This window comes from Urocampus carinirostris, chromosome 1 (assembly GCF_059441175.1).
Source record: "Urocampus carinirostris isolate Australia breed hairy pipefish chromosome 1, RoL_Ucar_1.0, whole genome shotgun sequence".
Lineage (NCBI taxonomy): Eukaryota > Metazoa > Chordata > Actinopteri > Syngnathiformes > Syngnathidae > Urocampus > Urocampus carinirostris.
In genome coordinates, this window is record NC_142349.1 from 35,292,513 (window position 1) to 35,309,784 (window position 17,272).

Sequence of the window (17,272 nt, forward strand, 5' to 3'; positions counted from 1 at the left end):
ACTGACAAGCAGCTTTTTTTTTTCTTCAAAGCTTGATTAGACCAGGGCATACCTACATGGTGCCCGCTGTTTTGTTTTTGATTGAGCCTATTTTAAACCTATTCCTAATAACATAGTCTCATAATATTAACTTATACGATTGTAGTAATATGGTAACACTTATTTCAGAAATGCCTATCAAACTTATAGTACTCCACATTTAGCAATAACAAAGGATCTCTAAGGTTCCAAAAGGTTTAGTTACCCCCTGCATTTAGAACGTAATGAGACCACAACTGTGCCATCTTAGAATGGGTGCTTTTTTGAAAAACGCTGCAAAATTATGTTCAAAGTTTCATAGCATTATACCGTACCCCTAAAATTTGACATCTTGGAGCCCCGTGTATCAGGCGGTAGTAAACAGTTAAAGCACTAGTTGTTCATAGGTGGTGTTAGTACTTGACAAATATGAAAATGTCTCCTTTCTGTTTGATGACTTATTTTAACCATTATTTTTGAGTGGCACCGTAGCAAAACCAAATTTGCCCTTTTTCGATCTACGTTTATTTTAATAACAATCTAAAGTACACTGATTTGTGGCGCCAGTATTTACTACTAATTATGCATTTTTAAGACAAAATGTATAACCTGTAGCAGGTAAAAAATAAAAACTTCATCAGACAACAATGTGGCAAATCATGGTTGAAATAAAACAGCAGTAATACGGTTAAAATTATTTATTTACATAATATGTTCCCATCAAACGAGACGATCGGTACTTTTGGACGACAAAGCAGTCTTCTACAGGTCTGCCCTAACACCAAAGCCGGGGCCTTTAGGAGGTTCCGTCAAGGAGGTCAGTCCTCCAGCTGGCTCGCAGGAGAAACGACCACTTCTACAAAAAAATACATACAAAAGAAGAAATAATTGAAAAACTGAAATGAGCTGAAGGTTTTGGATTGTACCTGGGTCCTGGTGGTGGGACTCTGCCTGCTTGGAGCTCATCAATAATATGCTCAATGTCCTTTGGTGTGAGGTCCTCCTAGAGAAAAACATACTATAAATAGAGTAGCTCTTTCACCCAGGCTCAACCGCTAAATATATCTTTAGCAATCCATTGTCCAGAAAGTTGTGAATGGATGGGGACTTTAAAGACTGGAGACCTGTTTTGCCAACTCAAGGTTTATGTGAAAGTATAGCGGGTCAAGCTCATCTGAGCTCATCATCTTTTAGCTAGTTGTTGCTGCGGCAGGCACAAGCACTACTAGTAAGGCTACCCGTAAACTGTAAAGCTTGAAAGTTGCCTGCAGGTCTCAATTAGGACTCTATTGGACACAGAATCCCGCTCTGCAGCACACCATTAGACTTCAAAATTTTAAGCAGCAGTCCAAGGCCCTCGAGGGTTCATTCTATCTTGAAGAACTTTGTTTTCCCATCCTGACCTTCCAGCCTTTTCACCAGATGATAAAAGAACCATGCTTCAAACCAAGCAAGTTGAGGGTTGCAACGTGGAAAATAGACGTTTGATTGGTCCGGTTAAATTTCACCCCAGTTTTGTGTGTGTGTGTGTGTGTGTGCGCGTCAATGCAATAACATGAAACAGTACAAACAACTCACTCATTTGACATACAGTAGTATATCAGTTCCGCTGATAATATTTGTCTCTACAGATTAATAAATCAAGTATTTATTCTCTTTTATATTCTCTACACAGGTCAACCCCAAAACAATATTTTCTCTTAGTTTCCACGAGGGGGATTCTGAATATTGTTGTGCCTTAGTATTATGATAAATAGTACCAGTAAGTACTTGTTTGCAAAAACATGAAATGCGTCGACATGTCTTCCTAATTTTTATACCATTGTGTCCGTGTCAAGTCAAAATATTTATTACAGAATGTTTAGCAAGGTACTTGCAAATTCCTCGCCTCTCACAGGCTACCCTAATAAGGTTTTGTGAAATACGAAATGGCTGACTTTTATGATTTAAATCGGTCAGGTTGAACTAGTGGCTAGAAATGATTTTTTTGAAATGTATGCTTCAACTTTTAAGGTTTTTATTAATATAATTAAATTTTGCACAGCCAAGTCTGTTTTAACATGTTATAAGTATGAAGCCAAGGTGCACACCCAGAAGGTTTGGCACAATGTCTAATAGATTAACTCCATGAACAAACTCTTAAAAGTATATTTATGTTATCAATGTAAATTCTAACAACGAAAAAATATTTTTTTGGGGTCCTGGAACAGAAATTGTATTTTTCTTTTAAATATTTTACATAAAAAATACCTCAAAATGTAAGACCTGAGATTATAACATGAAACTATCGGGTCAGGACACATTTGTATCAAAACTCGCAATATGTGGGCCATTATTTCTTTACAGTGGGTATAATTCCACGAAAAATTTATTTAGTGACATTGCTTTTCCAAGAAGCGTTTCCAGAAAGATGTGACACTCACATAGTAGTTGTCATTGATCTGCACCATTGGCGCATTGACACAGGCGCCAAGGCATTCCACTTCGATTAGTGTGAACATCTTGTCTGCTGTCGTCTCACCAACCTTGATACCTGTGTTCAGAGTATACAATAAATTAAGGGAAATGCACGTGATAGTAATCCCCAAGTGTTTTAAGTACAGTGGGACCTCGGTTATCGCGGTTAATGGGGACCAAAACCACCCATGAAAAGTGAAAATCTGCCAAGTAGCGACACCCCTTCAAAAATGCTTAAAAAATATATATATTTATATATTTTTTAATTTAATTTTATTATTATTTTTTAGGCCCGCGAAGCTCTGAATCCGCGAACGTCGAAGCGCGAAGTAGCGAGGTCCCACTGTATAATCTTTCTTTACATTTACTGAAAAATGTCGCCGACTCCTGGCTTCAAGTCATAATCGCAACCTCAGTAAGCTCATTCAAAATGCACGTGCGAGTACTCGCATTTCTTAGACACACTCGAATTAACCATTTTTTTAAAAATATGTTATGGGGTTTAAGTTGGAGTTTAGACACTACCAGAAACAGACCTTTTTCTTACTCTCACTCTTTTCACACTACACTGACAAATAGAAATTAAAAAAGACCTGCAAGGACAAGCATGAGGTCACTCTTTAGCACTACCCCCAGCCACCATTATTGAAATCTAATGTATTCTGCCCCGAACAGCTCTGCTAAAAGCAAAAGTAATGCAGATAGGCGCAGTGGAAAACAAAGCATGAGTGCTCTTTGAATTCAGTCTGGCATTATGAACAAATACTTAAAATTACCATATAACACCCTAAGGAAAAAACACCTCCCCATCGTTTGTGACCGACTTGTTTCATCTCCACAATTACACTAGTTAGTAACTTTTGTCTGATAATAAGTACAGTGGAACCTCGGTTTTCGAACGCCTCTCAGTTCGAACAAATCTGTTCTCGACCAAAAATTTAGAGAAATTCTTGCTTCGCTTTTCGTTCAAAAAATCGGAGTTCGAACGCCGGTACGCTAGGGGGCGACGCTGAGCGGCGTACGAGTGTAGATTGCCCCCACCCCTCGTGAAGAACTGTTGTCACGGCAACGCGCACTCCTTTTCTGTTTTCGTTTTTCAAAAGCGGTGAAGGGAGTGTTTTAACCCCTAATTATGCCTCGGAAGAAGGTTGGTGCAAGCCGCAAAGTTGCTACAGGTGAAAAAAGAGGAGTAGTGCGTACAACTATTGCATTAAAGAGAGAAATAATAGCAAAATATGAAGAAGGTGTGCGAGTTTGCCTTTTTTCAGGATACAGCATGGCTTCTGCCGACCGGTAAGAAATCCTATTCATAATTATTTTCTTTATCCTTTAACCGCTCACCACTTGTTGTGGAGACCCGGGTGCTAAATGACGTGTAAACGACCTGATTTTTTTATTTTTACACGTTTATGTTAGCGTAATCTTTCGTACGGAAGATTACGCTAACGCGAACGTACGATCAGCCTGGGTTAGCTTTACGTTAAATATTCAAGATAAACATTCAGGGTGTTGGAACAGATTAAAACAATTTTACATTACTTTTAATGGGGGAAAAAACGGCTTCGGTGATCGTACAAATCGGTTTTCGTACAAAGAAATGGAACGGATTATGGTCGAGAACCGAGGTTCCACTGTAGCATCTTTCTGTAATGCTGCACATAATGCAATAACAAAACCGCAATAAAAGATGTCCAATTTATTTTTTAAATACTATACAGGGGTAAAAGCACTTGTCTCTGGCCATTTTTCCTCACCGAGTTTGTTCTTGATGGCCTCAAGAATGCTGTCAGAATTGCACAGCATGCACGGCGTGGTGGTACAAATCTGGATGAAGTACTTGCCCACAGGCTGGCGCAAGAACATAGTATAGAAGGTGGCCACCTCATACACCCTCATGGGATGGATTTCTAGCACCTCAGCCACCTGAACGACAAGAGTGCGGTTTCAGGACAACAGTGCGGTTTCAGGACAACAGTGCTGTTCACACATGCGTTCTGCCCCCAAACCCTCTCATGATAGGGAAACTCACCTTATTCATGGCACTAACAGGGAGCCATCCATGTTGCCGCTGAGCTAAATCCAACACGGGGATAGTAGCTGCTTGCTTGTGTCCGACAGGATACATTGAAATGATAGCTTCGATTCTCTATTACAAAACGTATCAGGATTTAAATGAAAATTGGGCAGAAAAGAACCAATAAATTGTGTTATTCAAACAATTACACTTATTGGTGTGAACACGCAACTATTAATATTATCTGCCAAGTACAAAATTTGGTTAATCTTGAGATTGCTGCCTATTTGGGATTGGAAAATTGAAAAAAGTAGAACCACTACTAACTTCCAATAATGTTCCGGATTACATTAACATAATTCTTAGTTTGCTGCTATTTTTTTTATTTGATCATTTTGACAGGATAATATTGGTTTTAAAAATACCTGCGAATCCTGATGAGACATAGATGTATAATAAACCCACCTTTAAATATATTTGTACTTTGCATCCCTGCAATTTTGGTGACTTTAAATGAAAGGCCGGAGTGCTAAATTACCTTTAAACAATGTTAAGAACAGAATAAATTTGGGAAGTGCTAACCTTTTTGTTCTCTTCTGTGAATTCGAACGGCGTTTCGGCATTGTTATTGGCGGTGTCTCTGTGCTGAAAAGATGACAAAAGAAAAGTGCTTAAAATAAAATAGGCAAAATGTCCACCACAAATGCCAAAATGATACACAATGACATTTATTTGCTACTGTAGGAACTATCTGGCAAAGCCGAAATACATAACAAACTCTCCATCCTGATAGTTTTGTGTATCTTTTCTCTTCAAAGTCTCTACATAAGATGTTTTACCCTGGAGTGCAATGTCTAATTTTGTTGCATCCAATGTTTCACAACGTTGCTATCAATGACAATTAAAACCATTTTAATTCTAATTCGTATTAAAGGGATATCTTAATACACCCAACTAATGTACTGCAGCAAACAAAAAATATAATATCAATAATTCCCTTTAAAAATAACACAGAAAAGAAAAGTGGTTTTGTAATTTGTACTTAGCATGTACATGTAAAAATGAAGTCAGTCAGGAGAAAAGTAGGACTTTTAAGAACCTGATCTCCCAAAAAACACAATAGTTTCGTCAACATTTAAGTAACGTCATAGGCACACTAATTTTGTTTTGTTTTTTTTCCATTGGAAAAGTAATTTTTGAGTGCAACAAAAGGTTCCTAAATGTCTCGAATCTTTAACAACGTGTAGTCTTTAAGCCTCAGTGATTTTTTTTTCTCCAAGCACGTTTGGGATTTTTGTTTCCATACAAGTTGACCTGATAAACATGTTGCATAGGTGCTCCTGTCCAGGGACTCTGATGCCATGGCATTTTTCCATTGCACCGCCGTTTCCATATCGTAAGCACAGAGCTCCCCCAAGAGCCACGAGTGGAAACTTGGAGCCCTATGAGGGTTAATTGGGGCATACATATTTACTCCTTAAACAGAACATCAAGAGACACCATCAGTGATTTACTAAGTACAATTCCATAGCAATTTGGTTTTGGTGACAGCGCTTCAGATTTATACTTAACCCAGGAAAATGAATCATTATTTTTGCTTCTGCCACACTCTTGCATTTAACTGATTGAATTTTATTGGCAATTAATGGGAAAAGCTCTACCATGATTACTTAACTCTTGTTCTGTTGGAACACAGCGTTGTTGTCATTTTAACTTGACAGCAACTAACAGTACAAGGCACAGAAGCATCCACGAGTTGGATAAAAACTAGAGTATTAAATTGCCACAAACATTAGCTTTTTAAAAACACAGCTCTTGGAATGCAATTCAATTTGTATTGTTCTAGCACCCTCTTTTGGCTAGTTTTAAGTGCAGCTTAATTGGATGTATGTCTGTAATGGGCTCCCGTAACAACTGGGGTCGGTGGGGCACCACTTCCTGTGGTGTGTCTTGGGCAAGTACAGCTTGGCTGCGCCCATCCCTCTCCAGGCTGACGAACGTTTGCACCTGGTCTCCAACCAGGGCCCTTAATGTGTTAGGTGAACAACTGCCCTTAGCCTATGTCTTTAAAACAGATTTAAAATTGAAATTAATTAATGGGATAGGCAAGAATATTTCATCACACCTAATACCAAGTGTTCTCTCACTTCAGCCAAAAGTAGGCATTGTGAATAACAGACCTTGATACTTAGCATTGCTGAATAAAGATGAGCATATGATGACAATGCCATGGCCCATTGATACATTTATTTAAAATAAATAACACCATGACTGATTTGATGGTGCTGTGAGGTTTTTTTTTTGCAGATGACACAGCGCTTGTGGCTGATTCTGAAGAAAAATTGAGAAGGCTGGCTATGCAGTTTGGAAGTGTGTGACGGGCGTAAGTTATGTGTGAATGTTGGGAAGAGTAAGGTTATGAAGTGTTCACGTGATGGAATGGACATGGCAGTGGGAAATAAGGTTGAATGGACAGGTGCTGGAAGTTGTTAAAAGCTTAAGGTACTTGGGTTGTGATGTGGCCGCAGTTGGTGGAATGGAGTGCGAGGTATTGCACAGAGTGAATCAAGGAACTAAGGTTTTGGGTGCTCTAAGGAGAGTGATGAGTAACAAGAGTATGAGTAAGGATGTAAAGAGAGGACTGTATGAGAGTGTAATTGTGCCGACTGTGTTGTACGGTGCAAAGACTTGGAGCCTGAACGCAGATTTAAGAAGGAAATTAAATGTTTTCGAGATGAAGTGTTTGAGGAGTATGTTGGATAGGATGAGAGGCAGGACTGGAGTAGTAGTGGAACTGAGCAAGCGTGTGGATATGAGAGTATTCGGTTGGTTTGGACACATGGAGAGGATGGATGAGGAGCGAATGTTGAAGAGGATCTACAGAGCAGAAGAAAATGGAAGGAGACCAAGAAGAAGGCCGCGATTGGAGTGGATGGCGTTATGAGTGCACTGGAAAAAAAGAGGTCTAAATGTAGTGGAAGCTAGAGCTCTTGTTGGTGATAGGAATGAGTAGAGAGGTGTTGTAAAAGGATAGTGGGATGTTGGACGTTCTAAGGGATGGGCAGGGCACCTGTATGATGCGGCAGGGGTAAACCAGTGAAAAATGTCGGGCCCTGCTGCTGAACAGAAGAGTGTGTTGTGTCATCTTGACCCGAGTGACATGGCCGCTTTCTTGTGTCCCGTTTCATCTGGAGGGACGAAAGCATGACCAACTTAGGTGCCGAGGTGCTTAACTTGTTTGGGTGTTTGGGCATTTGGGTTGGCCATGGTTCCAAAAAATATTTATGTGTGTTTTTGCTACATTTTCAAATTTGTTGTGTTTTTTGCTACATTTTCCTTTTTTCTTTTCGTGTATGTTTGTCTTGCGGTCAGGTCACCTCTCTCAAGGGATATGACCAGGGTAGATAGAAAATCTACCCACACTATTAAAATTGTTGTAATGTAAGGTCATTGGGTTTTGACATTGATTTTATTCTGCTAGTTGGACATGTTAAATTCTTCATAAAAACAAAGATATTTCTTAATTCAGATTCCACAAAAATATGAACCAAAATCAGGTATTTAGAAAATTTGGGCACATGAGAACAAGGGTACGCTTTTTTTTCATAACTCAATTTACTCATTCTGATTTTCATAGGTTTAATGTTGAAATTTACCAAATGCTGTTATTTAGTAATTGAAATAGGGACACTGTAGTGCACGTGCAAGTGGAAGGTGAGGATATTGAAAGAGTACATGAAATTAAGTTTCTTGGTGTTATAATAGATAATAAATTAAACTGGACATCTTGCACAAAACATTGAAAAAAAAATCACTTTCTACATGTGGAGCAAAGCTGTGGAACTGTTTGGATGCAGAGCACAAGCAATGTCCAAGCATGACTCAGTTCAAAAAGCAGTAAAAATATTCACAGGCTGGCTACAGGGAAAAAAGTCTGAGGATCACTAGGTGTTTTTCCACAGATAATTTATACACTTGTTATCTAAATATGGTTTATTAATTTCATTTATTATTATCATTTCTCTTTTGTCTTGTGATATGAACATATGTAAATATGTATATTCATGAAGTGTTTGTTATGTAAATAAACAGGAGCCACGATTATTAAGAAAGTCAAAGGAGTCTAATTTAATAAGCCTATGCTCTTTCTACTCCTTTTCGGACATGTTACGTCAACACAGTTTTTTCAACTTTATTTTTTTAAATTTTTGTTTTGCTTTATTTTTGTTTTTATCATGTTCAAAATAGTTTCAAAGTTTCGATTTTAAAGTTAATAGATCTGTCAAACAAATGATTATTCAGATATTATAAATATTTTGATGATTATTATTATAAATGTTATGTGACTATTATTGTTATCATTATTGCTATTAGTAGTAGTATTATCAATATCCAAATAATGTTAGTGAGCAGCAGCCTTGTACAGTCAATAGATGGGTAAAGCTAACAATCAATCTTGTTATTATAACTACTACCATGACTATTATTTCTGTTATCATCATCATCATTATTATTATCATCAACTATATGACCACTCTTATTGTTATTGTTGAACATTGTTATCGGTATTATATTGTTGTCACCATTATATTATGCAAATTCATTAGAATCTAGACCTTGCCGCGGCTGCACGGCCGCTATTGTTGTGTGTGTGTGTGTGAGTGAATGGGTAAATGTGAAGCACATTGTAAAGCGCTTTGGGAAGTCTTGATTGACTTGAAAAGCGCTATATAAATGCAGACCATTTACCATCTGTACTTATAAACAAAACAACAAGGTCAATAAATATGTTGGTGATGATGAAAACTAAATAAATGGAGATACAATCACAAAAAGATAACTTTTCATAAAAACACAAAAAAGGACACAATGGCAAAAATCAAAGTTTGGACAGTGGAAGCTTTGATGCTCGAGGCACCTGGCTCAATCTCCCATGTCTTCTCTTTTTAATACATGGATCAGGACTCTAAGCAATGGGAGGTCCTGATACCTGAGGTTGACCTCTCTAGCAGCAGGTCCATAAAATACCTTGTATGATGGTCAACGCACACCACACAACAGTCAGTTGTCAGCATGAGCACCAATGAGAATTAATGTTATTACAATAGACACACTATTTTTACATAGAATGCTCAAATGGCAGTAAAATAGTGATGGTATTGATAATGATGAGGAAGTAACTATGCATCCACAGAACCTATGCAAATATGTATATCTATGAGGTGTTGTTATATGTAAATGCACAGGAAATATAGATGTAAGGAAGTCGAAGGGGTAGGATTAAATGAGCATATGCTTCTTCCTACTCATTTTCAGACGTTACGTTAACATTGTTTTTTTTTATGTTCGAAATTAAGTTTCATTTTAAGGCATGCTCCAGTGGTTTAAAATCATGTCGTGTTTTAAATGAAGTAAGAAATGAATTTTTTTGGATGAACATCTTGTCCTACTTTGCGTTTGCATTCTTAGGTTGCCTCACTGTTGGTAGTTGGAGAATAAAGTGTGTTTAATTGTGGTATCGGTGCAAGCTTTTGGGAACCAGACATTGTCTTCATCTGTTGAGGGTGAAGCGTGTCATTGAAGTTTGAAGAAAAGTTTGAGTTTTTTTTTTTTTTGTACTCGATGTTTGACAAATAGTTATGCATTTATTGCAGTTTTGATATACATACTACAAATGTGTATACAGTTAGATTATAGAACTAACACACTTTGCATGAACTCCTGGGAAAGCCCCTAACCAGCGTGTGAGAAAACAGGTTGCAATGTCAAGGGTTTTTTGATTCTGAGAAATGACATACAATCAAGAACGATTTCAAACATTGCATCCACCTAAAAAAACCTTGAACTTACCACAAAAATGCCCCCAGCTCCCGTGCGAGCGGCAGACCGGTGAAGACTCCTCACCTGGAAAGAATAGACAGCTAAATCTTAATTTCCGTCAAGTATTCTACCAGTGTTTACGTAAACGTGCTATAATGCTAACGTTAGCTTTTAGCTAAGTGGCCTTCAACGCTATGTATGCCCTTGTGAGGAGTCATACATTTTTCATCACAGATATCCAACTAATGTAGCTACGTATGCTTATGAGGCAGACAAACATTTTTCTTTCATACCGTCTGCGAAACCGCAGATCGAGCCAGAGAGGACAAAAACATCCCGAAGGTTGACGTTGAATCCCGGTTAAGCCAACAGTCTACCGAAGCTAGAATAATCAGCGAATCTTAGCTTGATTACACATGCCTTGCGTATAAAGACTTTCTGCGCAGGCGCATAACTGACTAATCGAGCACCGAGGGAACGATTTACGTTGCTTTGGATAGGTATCTTATTGCATTGCTGTATTATTATTTACAACAAGATGAATCAACACAGTTGTGATCGACTTCTCACCGTAACAAAATTGTGACGACAGTGCATCTTCAAGGATAAAAATGTTTTTTTGCAAGATATTTCACATAGAGTTCAAATTTTAAACATTCACTGATAATTCTAATTAAAATACGTTTCTCATAGGTTTGTTAGCAATAAAATTAAGTTAGTGTAGCATGTCGTTTTGTGTGGATAATGGATTGCTCCTCGTTAAAAAAAAACCTTAACAACAAAATTGCATTTTTTTTTCGACAGAAGAAAAAAAACATGGCATGTTTTTGCCTCCAGAACAAAAATGAAGTGTTGTTAAGGGGGGATTCCCAGTAAAAATGTGGACATTTATTTTAGTTAGGAGGTACGCATGAAGGCGTTGAATGTGAGGTGCGCATGAATAACGTCAACGGGGCGACGAATGTCGCGAGAGGTTATGCGAAAATGTGGGTGAGCGCGAGAGTTCTTTTTTGGGAGTTTTTTTTCTTTCTTCCTTTTCTTGATCGAATATCGCTTATAGTATACCTTACCACACAAACATCTTAGCACAGTGTTGCGTAAACAGTAGCCTAAATTCAAACTGTTCAATAAACCAAAATAACAACAAGGAAAAAGATAAACAACCACAGTGTCAAATAGAATATGCCAAGGGGGAGTTTTGGGAGTTGAGAGTGTTTAATAAACGGGTTCTAACGGTTGTCGCTCTCCAGAGAGACCGTAAGTGTTTCTGGGTACTTTCTCATTAACGAGTGGCAATCCATTACTCACACTCTCGCAAAAACTCTCGCGACATTCGTCGCACTACTGACGTGCTCTTAGGGATCATTTCTATAGTTTTTGAAGAGCTTGCTCTGTCCACTCCCGGTATTGCAGTACCTCCGGGAACGGTGTGTTGTGTATGTAGTAGGGTTGTAGTAGGATTCAGAGACAGGCACGGACGGTACATTCATAGAGTGTTTACTTAACTTCTTCTTCGGTAGTTCTCAAGCACAAGTACAAGGCTGCGCATTAGTATACAGCGACACCACAGGAAGGGGAGTGTATTACACGACACCACACGGTGCATTCGCAATGATCGCAGCAAGGCTTTAGGGCTAGGACCTTAGCTTGGCCTTTTGGCCTTATGTCCAGGCTCTTAGGCTTTGTAGCGTATTATGAACTGACCGATGACGGATAATGGATAATGAATAACGAAGATAGAACAATAACCCTTAAAAATCCCATTTATGTGCGCCTCACATTCAACGCCTACGTTAGCTTATTTCACTATGCAGTACATTTGAACTTTTACAACAACATGCATATTTGCATAACAGTACTCACATTAAGATATAAACGTGTATTCCAATATTTATAAATAAGATTTACTGCGGTTGGTACTACAACATGCATAATAATGTTATTCTTTTAGAATATGTATTATTCATTTCACTATTTATTGCAATAGAATTTGCAGTAGTCTTAGTAGTCTTACTATGTAATAGCGATTCATTTCTTGATTGGGAAAAACTGGAACCTGCCCCAAATTGTTGTAATTTTAGTCTGATTAGCCGATCACTACAAATAATCATTTGCAGATTGGTGTCTGAGTCAGCCACTGTTATCTTCTGTATTGAAAGGAGACGTAATTAAACAAGAAGTTTATTTGATAAGTTTTGAATGTTGCTAAAAATAATATAAGTCAGGGAGATTCAATGCATATGTTGTTGGTTGTTAAGAAAAAAAAATAAGTGTGGACACTCTTCAGATATCTAAATCAGCAGAAGAAATTGCGAATTACTAATCGGTGGATCCCTATCATGTCAATTCTAGGGATATTTGATTCCACATTTATCTGGACCAATACTATGTACTTTTGAGTGCTTGGATTTCTTTCCTTCAGCAATAAATGACTGGTTTGATGGTTTTAATTTTTTTCTAAACCTTTAAATCCCACATATAATATTTTCCTCATTAGTGCGTTTACTAAATAGCAATTTACTATATATGTATTTTCAGATTCCTGATTTTAAGATGGCGACCATATAATTCAAGTCAAGATATATGGATTCATCCCACAGAGGCAATTGAGTTTGCAGCCCTGGTTTGCAACAACATTACATACAAAACAGCTACTGATAAACTTTGCAGTATTATTTTTGTGATGGACAGACACTACTTGTGCAGCAAAAACATTCTCTGATGGCCTCTTTTGACGGTATATTCAGTATCTTTGGCAAAATTCAACTCACAATCAAAGGTTTTTCCCTGATAGCCGAAAAAGATAATAATGCTGGTTACATCATAAAGATGTTTTTGTCTGTTTCCTAAAATTAAAAATCATGTATTTTGTTTGACCAACATTGAGGGTCAAATAGTTTGCTCCACACCAGTACACAAAATCAGACAGGGCCCTGCCTTACAGTAATTCAGGGCTCTAAAGAAGAGACACAATAGCCCTGTCTTCGGGGAACTTAATTAAAAACCTGTTCTCCCGACTGGTTCTACAGAAGTATGTGTACAAGATACAATTTTAATAGGAAAGAACATAGACTTATGCAAAACAAAGCTACAAAGGGCATCGTCAGATATTCAGCCATTTACTGAAACCCTCTGAATTTTGTGGGTTAAATGGTGTCGCAGCAGATATTGGTATTGTATCGGCTACCATCCTGAGAACCATTACCTTAAAACGGCTGATATGGGCACTGATGCCAATACGTGGAAGTCCCAATGGGAAGTCCTGCAGTAAAACTTTCCTCTGAGATTTTTTTTTAGGAATGACAGTATTGAATTTACAACCTCAGACTCCCAACTAATAGAGTAAATATCACTATTGCTAATTTTTATTTAGTTTGATTAGTTTCAATTCTAATATTTTACTTTTAAATGTTTTACTTTCTAATCCACATTTCTTGATTTTGGTAGGGTGTGGTTTGATTTTTTGGTTTGAACAATTTTATTGACACTATTAACAGCAAATAAACAATGTGAGGTTTGAACAATTTTTCTCGACAATCTTAACAGCAAATATGCATGTTCACAATTTCGTTATTCACAATTTCGTTATATCTGACAATATGACGTTTTAACATTTTTTTCTACATTTTTAACAGCAATCAAACACACAATTTCATTATATCACATCCCAACAATATGAGTTTTATCGACACTTTTAACAGCAATTAAATACTTATTGTTTTTTTTTTTTTTGGTGGCTGAAAATCCTTTCCCAAGGCCATCTTCAGCTATCCCTATCAGTGTGGATGAGCCTCCCTTAGGTCTCTATCCTCACATGGTTAGAGTTAGGGTTAGTCTTTGCCTTGCCATAATTGTATTTATTGTATAATTGTATTTGAATTATAATTTAGTTCTTAAAATATATATTTTAACCATTTATTTTGTATGTCTCTGTATTTGCTGTTCTGGACTTTAGCTGGGTAAAAATGAGGGGGATTTATTTTGTTATTGTACACGTAATGTTTTTACATAACACTTAGCACTTCGGGAGGAAAGTCATTATCTGAAAAGTGCTTTACATATATATTTGAATTTGAATTAGGCTTTTTTCCTTTTCCCTTTTCAAAATCTTGGAATGAGAGAACCACTAGGAGGTGCTGCTTGCCCCCGTGCCCAATCAAGCTGTACAATTGTACTCCGCACATGGAGACGCGCCCTCTTCCAAAGGGCGGACACAAAATGAAAAGGAGAACGTTCACTCTGGTTTGCAAAAGAGGAGCTTATCTTTCCAACCTTTTTCTTGAATTTTGTTACGGTTTGGACATCTGATTTTGAAGAATCGATGGTACCAGTCTACCATCTTTTCGCAAACCACCAACCAGGTAAGTATACTGTAATTTCAAAATCTTGTCTAGCACATGCTTGCAGCCCATCTGTAAATATTATTGTTAATGAAGTTGAAGATGGGAAATGCAAAGCATGCGGACCTCGGCAAGTGTCTGGTCTGGCCAGCCACACGCTTCAAACATTTCAATGAAAATATTAGAATAAGTTCAGAAATCCTTATATTGATATAGTACGCTCTTTTATCATGTGATTAAAAGCAAAGTTGTTTCAAAAAACAGCGTTTAAGACTAATTGGGAAACATTAATGCATATGACTTGGCATATTTAATCATGTCATTAAAAAGTTGTTTAAAACTGGAAGTTAATAAGTACAAAATACTTGCATTTATGCTTAATCACGTAATTAAGAATAGACTACAGATGTTGTACATAGAAAAGAAGTGTTTTGCAGGAAAGTAGACAGGACATAACATTGTTTGAAAGTGAGGTCATCCTGGTTTTTCAGATTTAAAGATATTAACACACAAACACATATTAAGACACACAGGTAATAAAAGGCCATTTATTCTGTATGTGAGCGGAAGTTCCTAACTCCCTGCAAGGGGATTCTTCATTTCCTCCAACTGTGGTCTTCTCCAGTATTCTTCGGACCAGGGGTCACCATTGTCCAGAGGACACCAGCTAGCCTTGTACTATATAAATAGCCCACAGAGGAGTTTTTAAAACTAAAAGACTAAAACTCACCATTGATGCGTTATTGTGATTTTTTTTTTTTTTTTTAGGTTTTAGGACATTTTAAAATGTAAACAATGAAATGGATTTTTAGGAATAAAGTGTCAATTACTTATATTATTGTCTCCTGACTACTCAAAGAAATAGTTAACATTATCAGTGAACTCACGGGGGGGGGGGAAATAAGTTGTTTACAGGAAATCCTGGTAAATGTTTAGGTTGGATTTAAAGTCAAAAATGCTTTCAAAAATTAATTCCAAGCATAACCTCAAGTTAAAGAAAAGTGCTTTACCAAATTCTTCAGTAATTAAATGAAATGAAATGTATAATTACAACTTGGTTACTGATTGTCTGATTGAGCCCATTGTAGACTGTAATTCTAAATGAATGTTTGCATGTGCTTCCTCTCTGCAGCCCAGTCTTAGCTATGGGGTAACCATGCCAATGCCCACTATCTCCAAAGCAACGAGGCATCCCCAGAGAAGCCTGGCAGAATACTAGACCACTTCTGCCTCTGAGGTGTTGCCTGAACAAATTGAGTGATCTTTCCTGAGAGAGATGCTCGTTGAATGGGTCATCTTTATCTTCCCGCCTTTGATGGCGGTACTTGCCAGTGGCTGCTCTTGCCCGCCTGCTACTATTTTGACGGAGTTCCCCTGGGAAGTGCCTGTTGGAGGCTGCTGCCTTAACTACTCAGGATCCACGTTAGGCCTTGTTCCTTGGTCTCGTCTGACCAATTACTCTGGGCTTCGTGTTCTGGATCTCTCCAGGTGCAACATAACTTCCCTCGAGTTATCAACAGTTGGGGCATCCCTACTGGAGAAGGTCTACTTAGGTCATAATGGAATAGCAGCTTTACCACGCTCTTTTCTGACTGGACAGCCCTGTCTGACGGTGCTGGACTTGAGCTGGAACGCGCTAAATGAGCTCCCTGATGGATTCCTCCAGGACTCAAATAAGCTGCTACAACTAGACCTGCAGGGGAACCGTCTTCGCTCCTTGCCTGCATCGGTACTCCAGAGGCCCATCCTCAGGAGACTTGAGTTGGATGGTAACCCTTGGGAATGCTCCTGCTCTTTCCTGGAGGTCCTGGAGTCGGAGCAGCTCGCCAAGAATCTGACATGTGCTACACCGTGGACCCTGGCGGGCCGGCCGGCACATTCGGCAAAAACAAGCGTCGCTTGCCGTCCTGCTAGCCTGACGGTGCTTTTCATTGCTCTCCCAATCATCATTCTTGCCACTCTATTGGTGTGTTGGTGCTGCGGGCGAAAGAGAAAGGAGATTCCCGCATTTGGGGCATCCAAGAAACGAACCTCTAGCTTAAAAGGCACCGGATCCACGGTGCACAGTGGACCGGCTCAGAAGTCGCCAGACCACTTTAGGGAAGAAATCACAAACTCGACTTCTAATATGGGGGCAGTCACAGTCAAAGACCAGAAAATCTCACTTGGGTCCTTAGAGTCACTAAATTCGAGGTCCAAGGGGAGAAGGCCCAGCAAGTCTGAAGTAGATGCTGTTAGCGTGACAGAAGTTTTGAAACACTCCACCGACCGGGAGAAAGTGTACATGGGTCAGTCCACCGAATACTATAACCTGGTGCCTGAAATTCATCTGGACGACTCCGACCACGAGGATTGACCCGAAATTTCCACTACTTTTTAGAGTGGTACTGTGATGCAAACTTTCTTTTCCTTGGATTCATCATGTGAATCTCTTTCAGAGGAAGTAAAGTGTGTATAAAAGTATTGAATTTTAGGAGAATAGTTACTAGTTCTGCATTTAACCCGAAATGTTTAGTCTGACAAAGTGTCTTCTCATTTCATTTTTTGTGTGCTATCCTAAATCTGATGTTTAATCTGATAAAGAGTTGAGTGTCAACACCAATAAACCTTGAAAGTAGATGTA

The 17,272-nt window shown here is 38.3% G+C and overlaps 2 protein-coding genes across 3 annotated transcripts; one reads left to right on the forward strand and one right to left on the reverse strand.

The window, feature by feature from the left end:
* Positions 1-701: 701 nt before the first annotated feature.
* On the reverse strand, positions 702-10,769 carry ndufv2 (NADH:ubiquinone oxidoreductase core subunit V2). Its single transcript, XM_088336741.1, has 8 exons — positions 10,603-10,769; positions 10,340-10,393; positions 5,072-5,134; positions 4,505-4,621; positions 4,230-4,398; positions 2,442-2,551; positions 945-1,021; positions 702-874 (listed from the first exon to the last, which is right to left on the reverse strand). The coding sequence occupies exons 1-8, from the start codon at positions 10,642-10,644 to the stop codon at positions 781-783; spliced, it is 726 nt and encodes a 241-aa protein (XP_088192867.1). The 5' UTR covers positions 10,645-10,769; the 3' UTR covers positions 702-780.
* Positions 3,496-17,272, forward strand: LOC148374462 (uncharacterized). 2 transcript variants are annotated; one of them, XM_088336719.1, is made up of 3 exons: positions 3,496-3,768; positions 14,429-14,670; positions 15,782-17,272. In XM_088336719.1, exon 3 carries the CDS (start codon positions 15,926-15,928, stop codon positions 17,003-17,005), a length of 1,080 nt encoding a protein of 359 aa, XP_088192845.1. In that variant the 5' UTR covers positions 3,496-3,768; positions 14,429-14,670; positions 15,782-15,925; the 3' UTR covers positions 17,006-17,272. The 2 variants fall into 2 exon arrangements, with proteins under 2 accessions (XP_088192845.1, XP_088192855.1); XM_088336729.1 differs by lacking the exon at positions 14,429-14,670.

What these genes read in the sequence shown, in the direction of transcription:
- ndufv2 (XM_088336741.1), bottom strand. Translation starts at nt 10,644, where the DNA reads ATGTTTTTGTCCTCTCTGGCTCGATCTGCGGTTTCGCAGACG. An exon ending in GATCTGCGGTTTCGCAGACG is followed by an intron (nt 10,394 to 10,602) that starts GTATGAAAGAAA and finishes TATTCTTTCCAG; the next exon opens with GTGAGGAGTCTTCACCGGTC. An exon ending in TCACAGAAGAGAACAAAAAG is followed by an intron (nt 4,622 to 5,071) that starts GTTAGCACTTCC and finishes GTTTTGTAATAG; the next exon opens with AGAATCGAAGCTATCATTTC.
- LOC148374462 (XM_088336719.1), top strand. Translation starts at nt 15,926, where the DNA reads ATGCTCGTTGAATGGGTCATCTTTATCTTCCCGCCTTTGATGGCGGTA.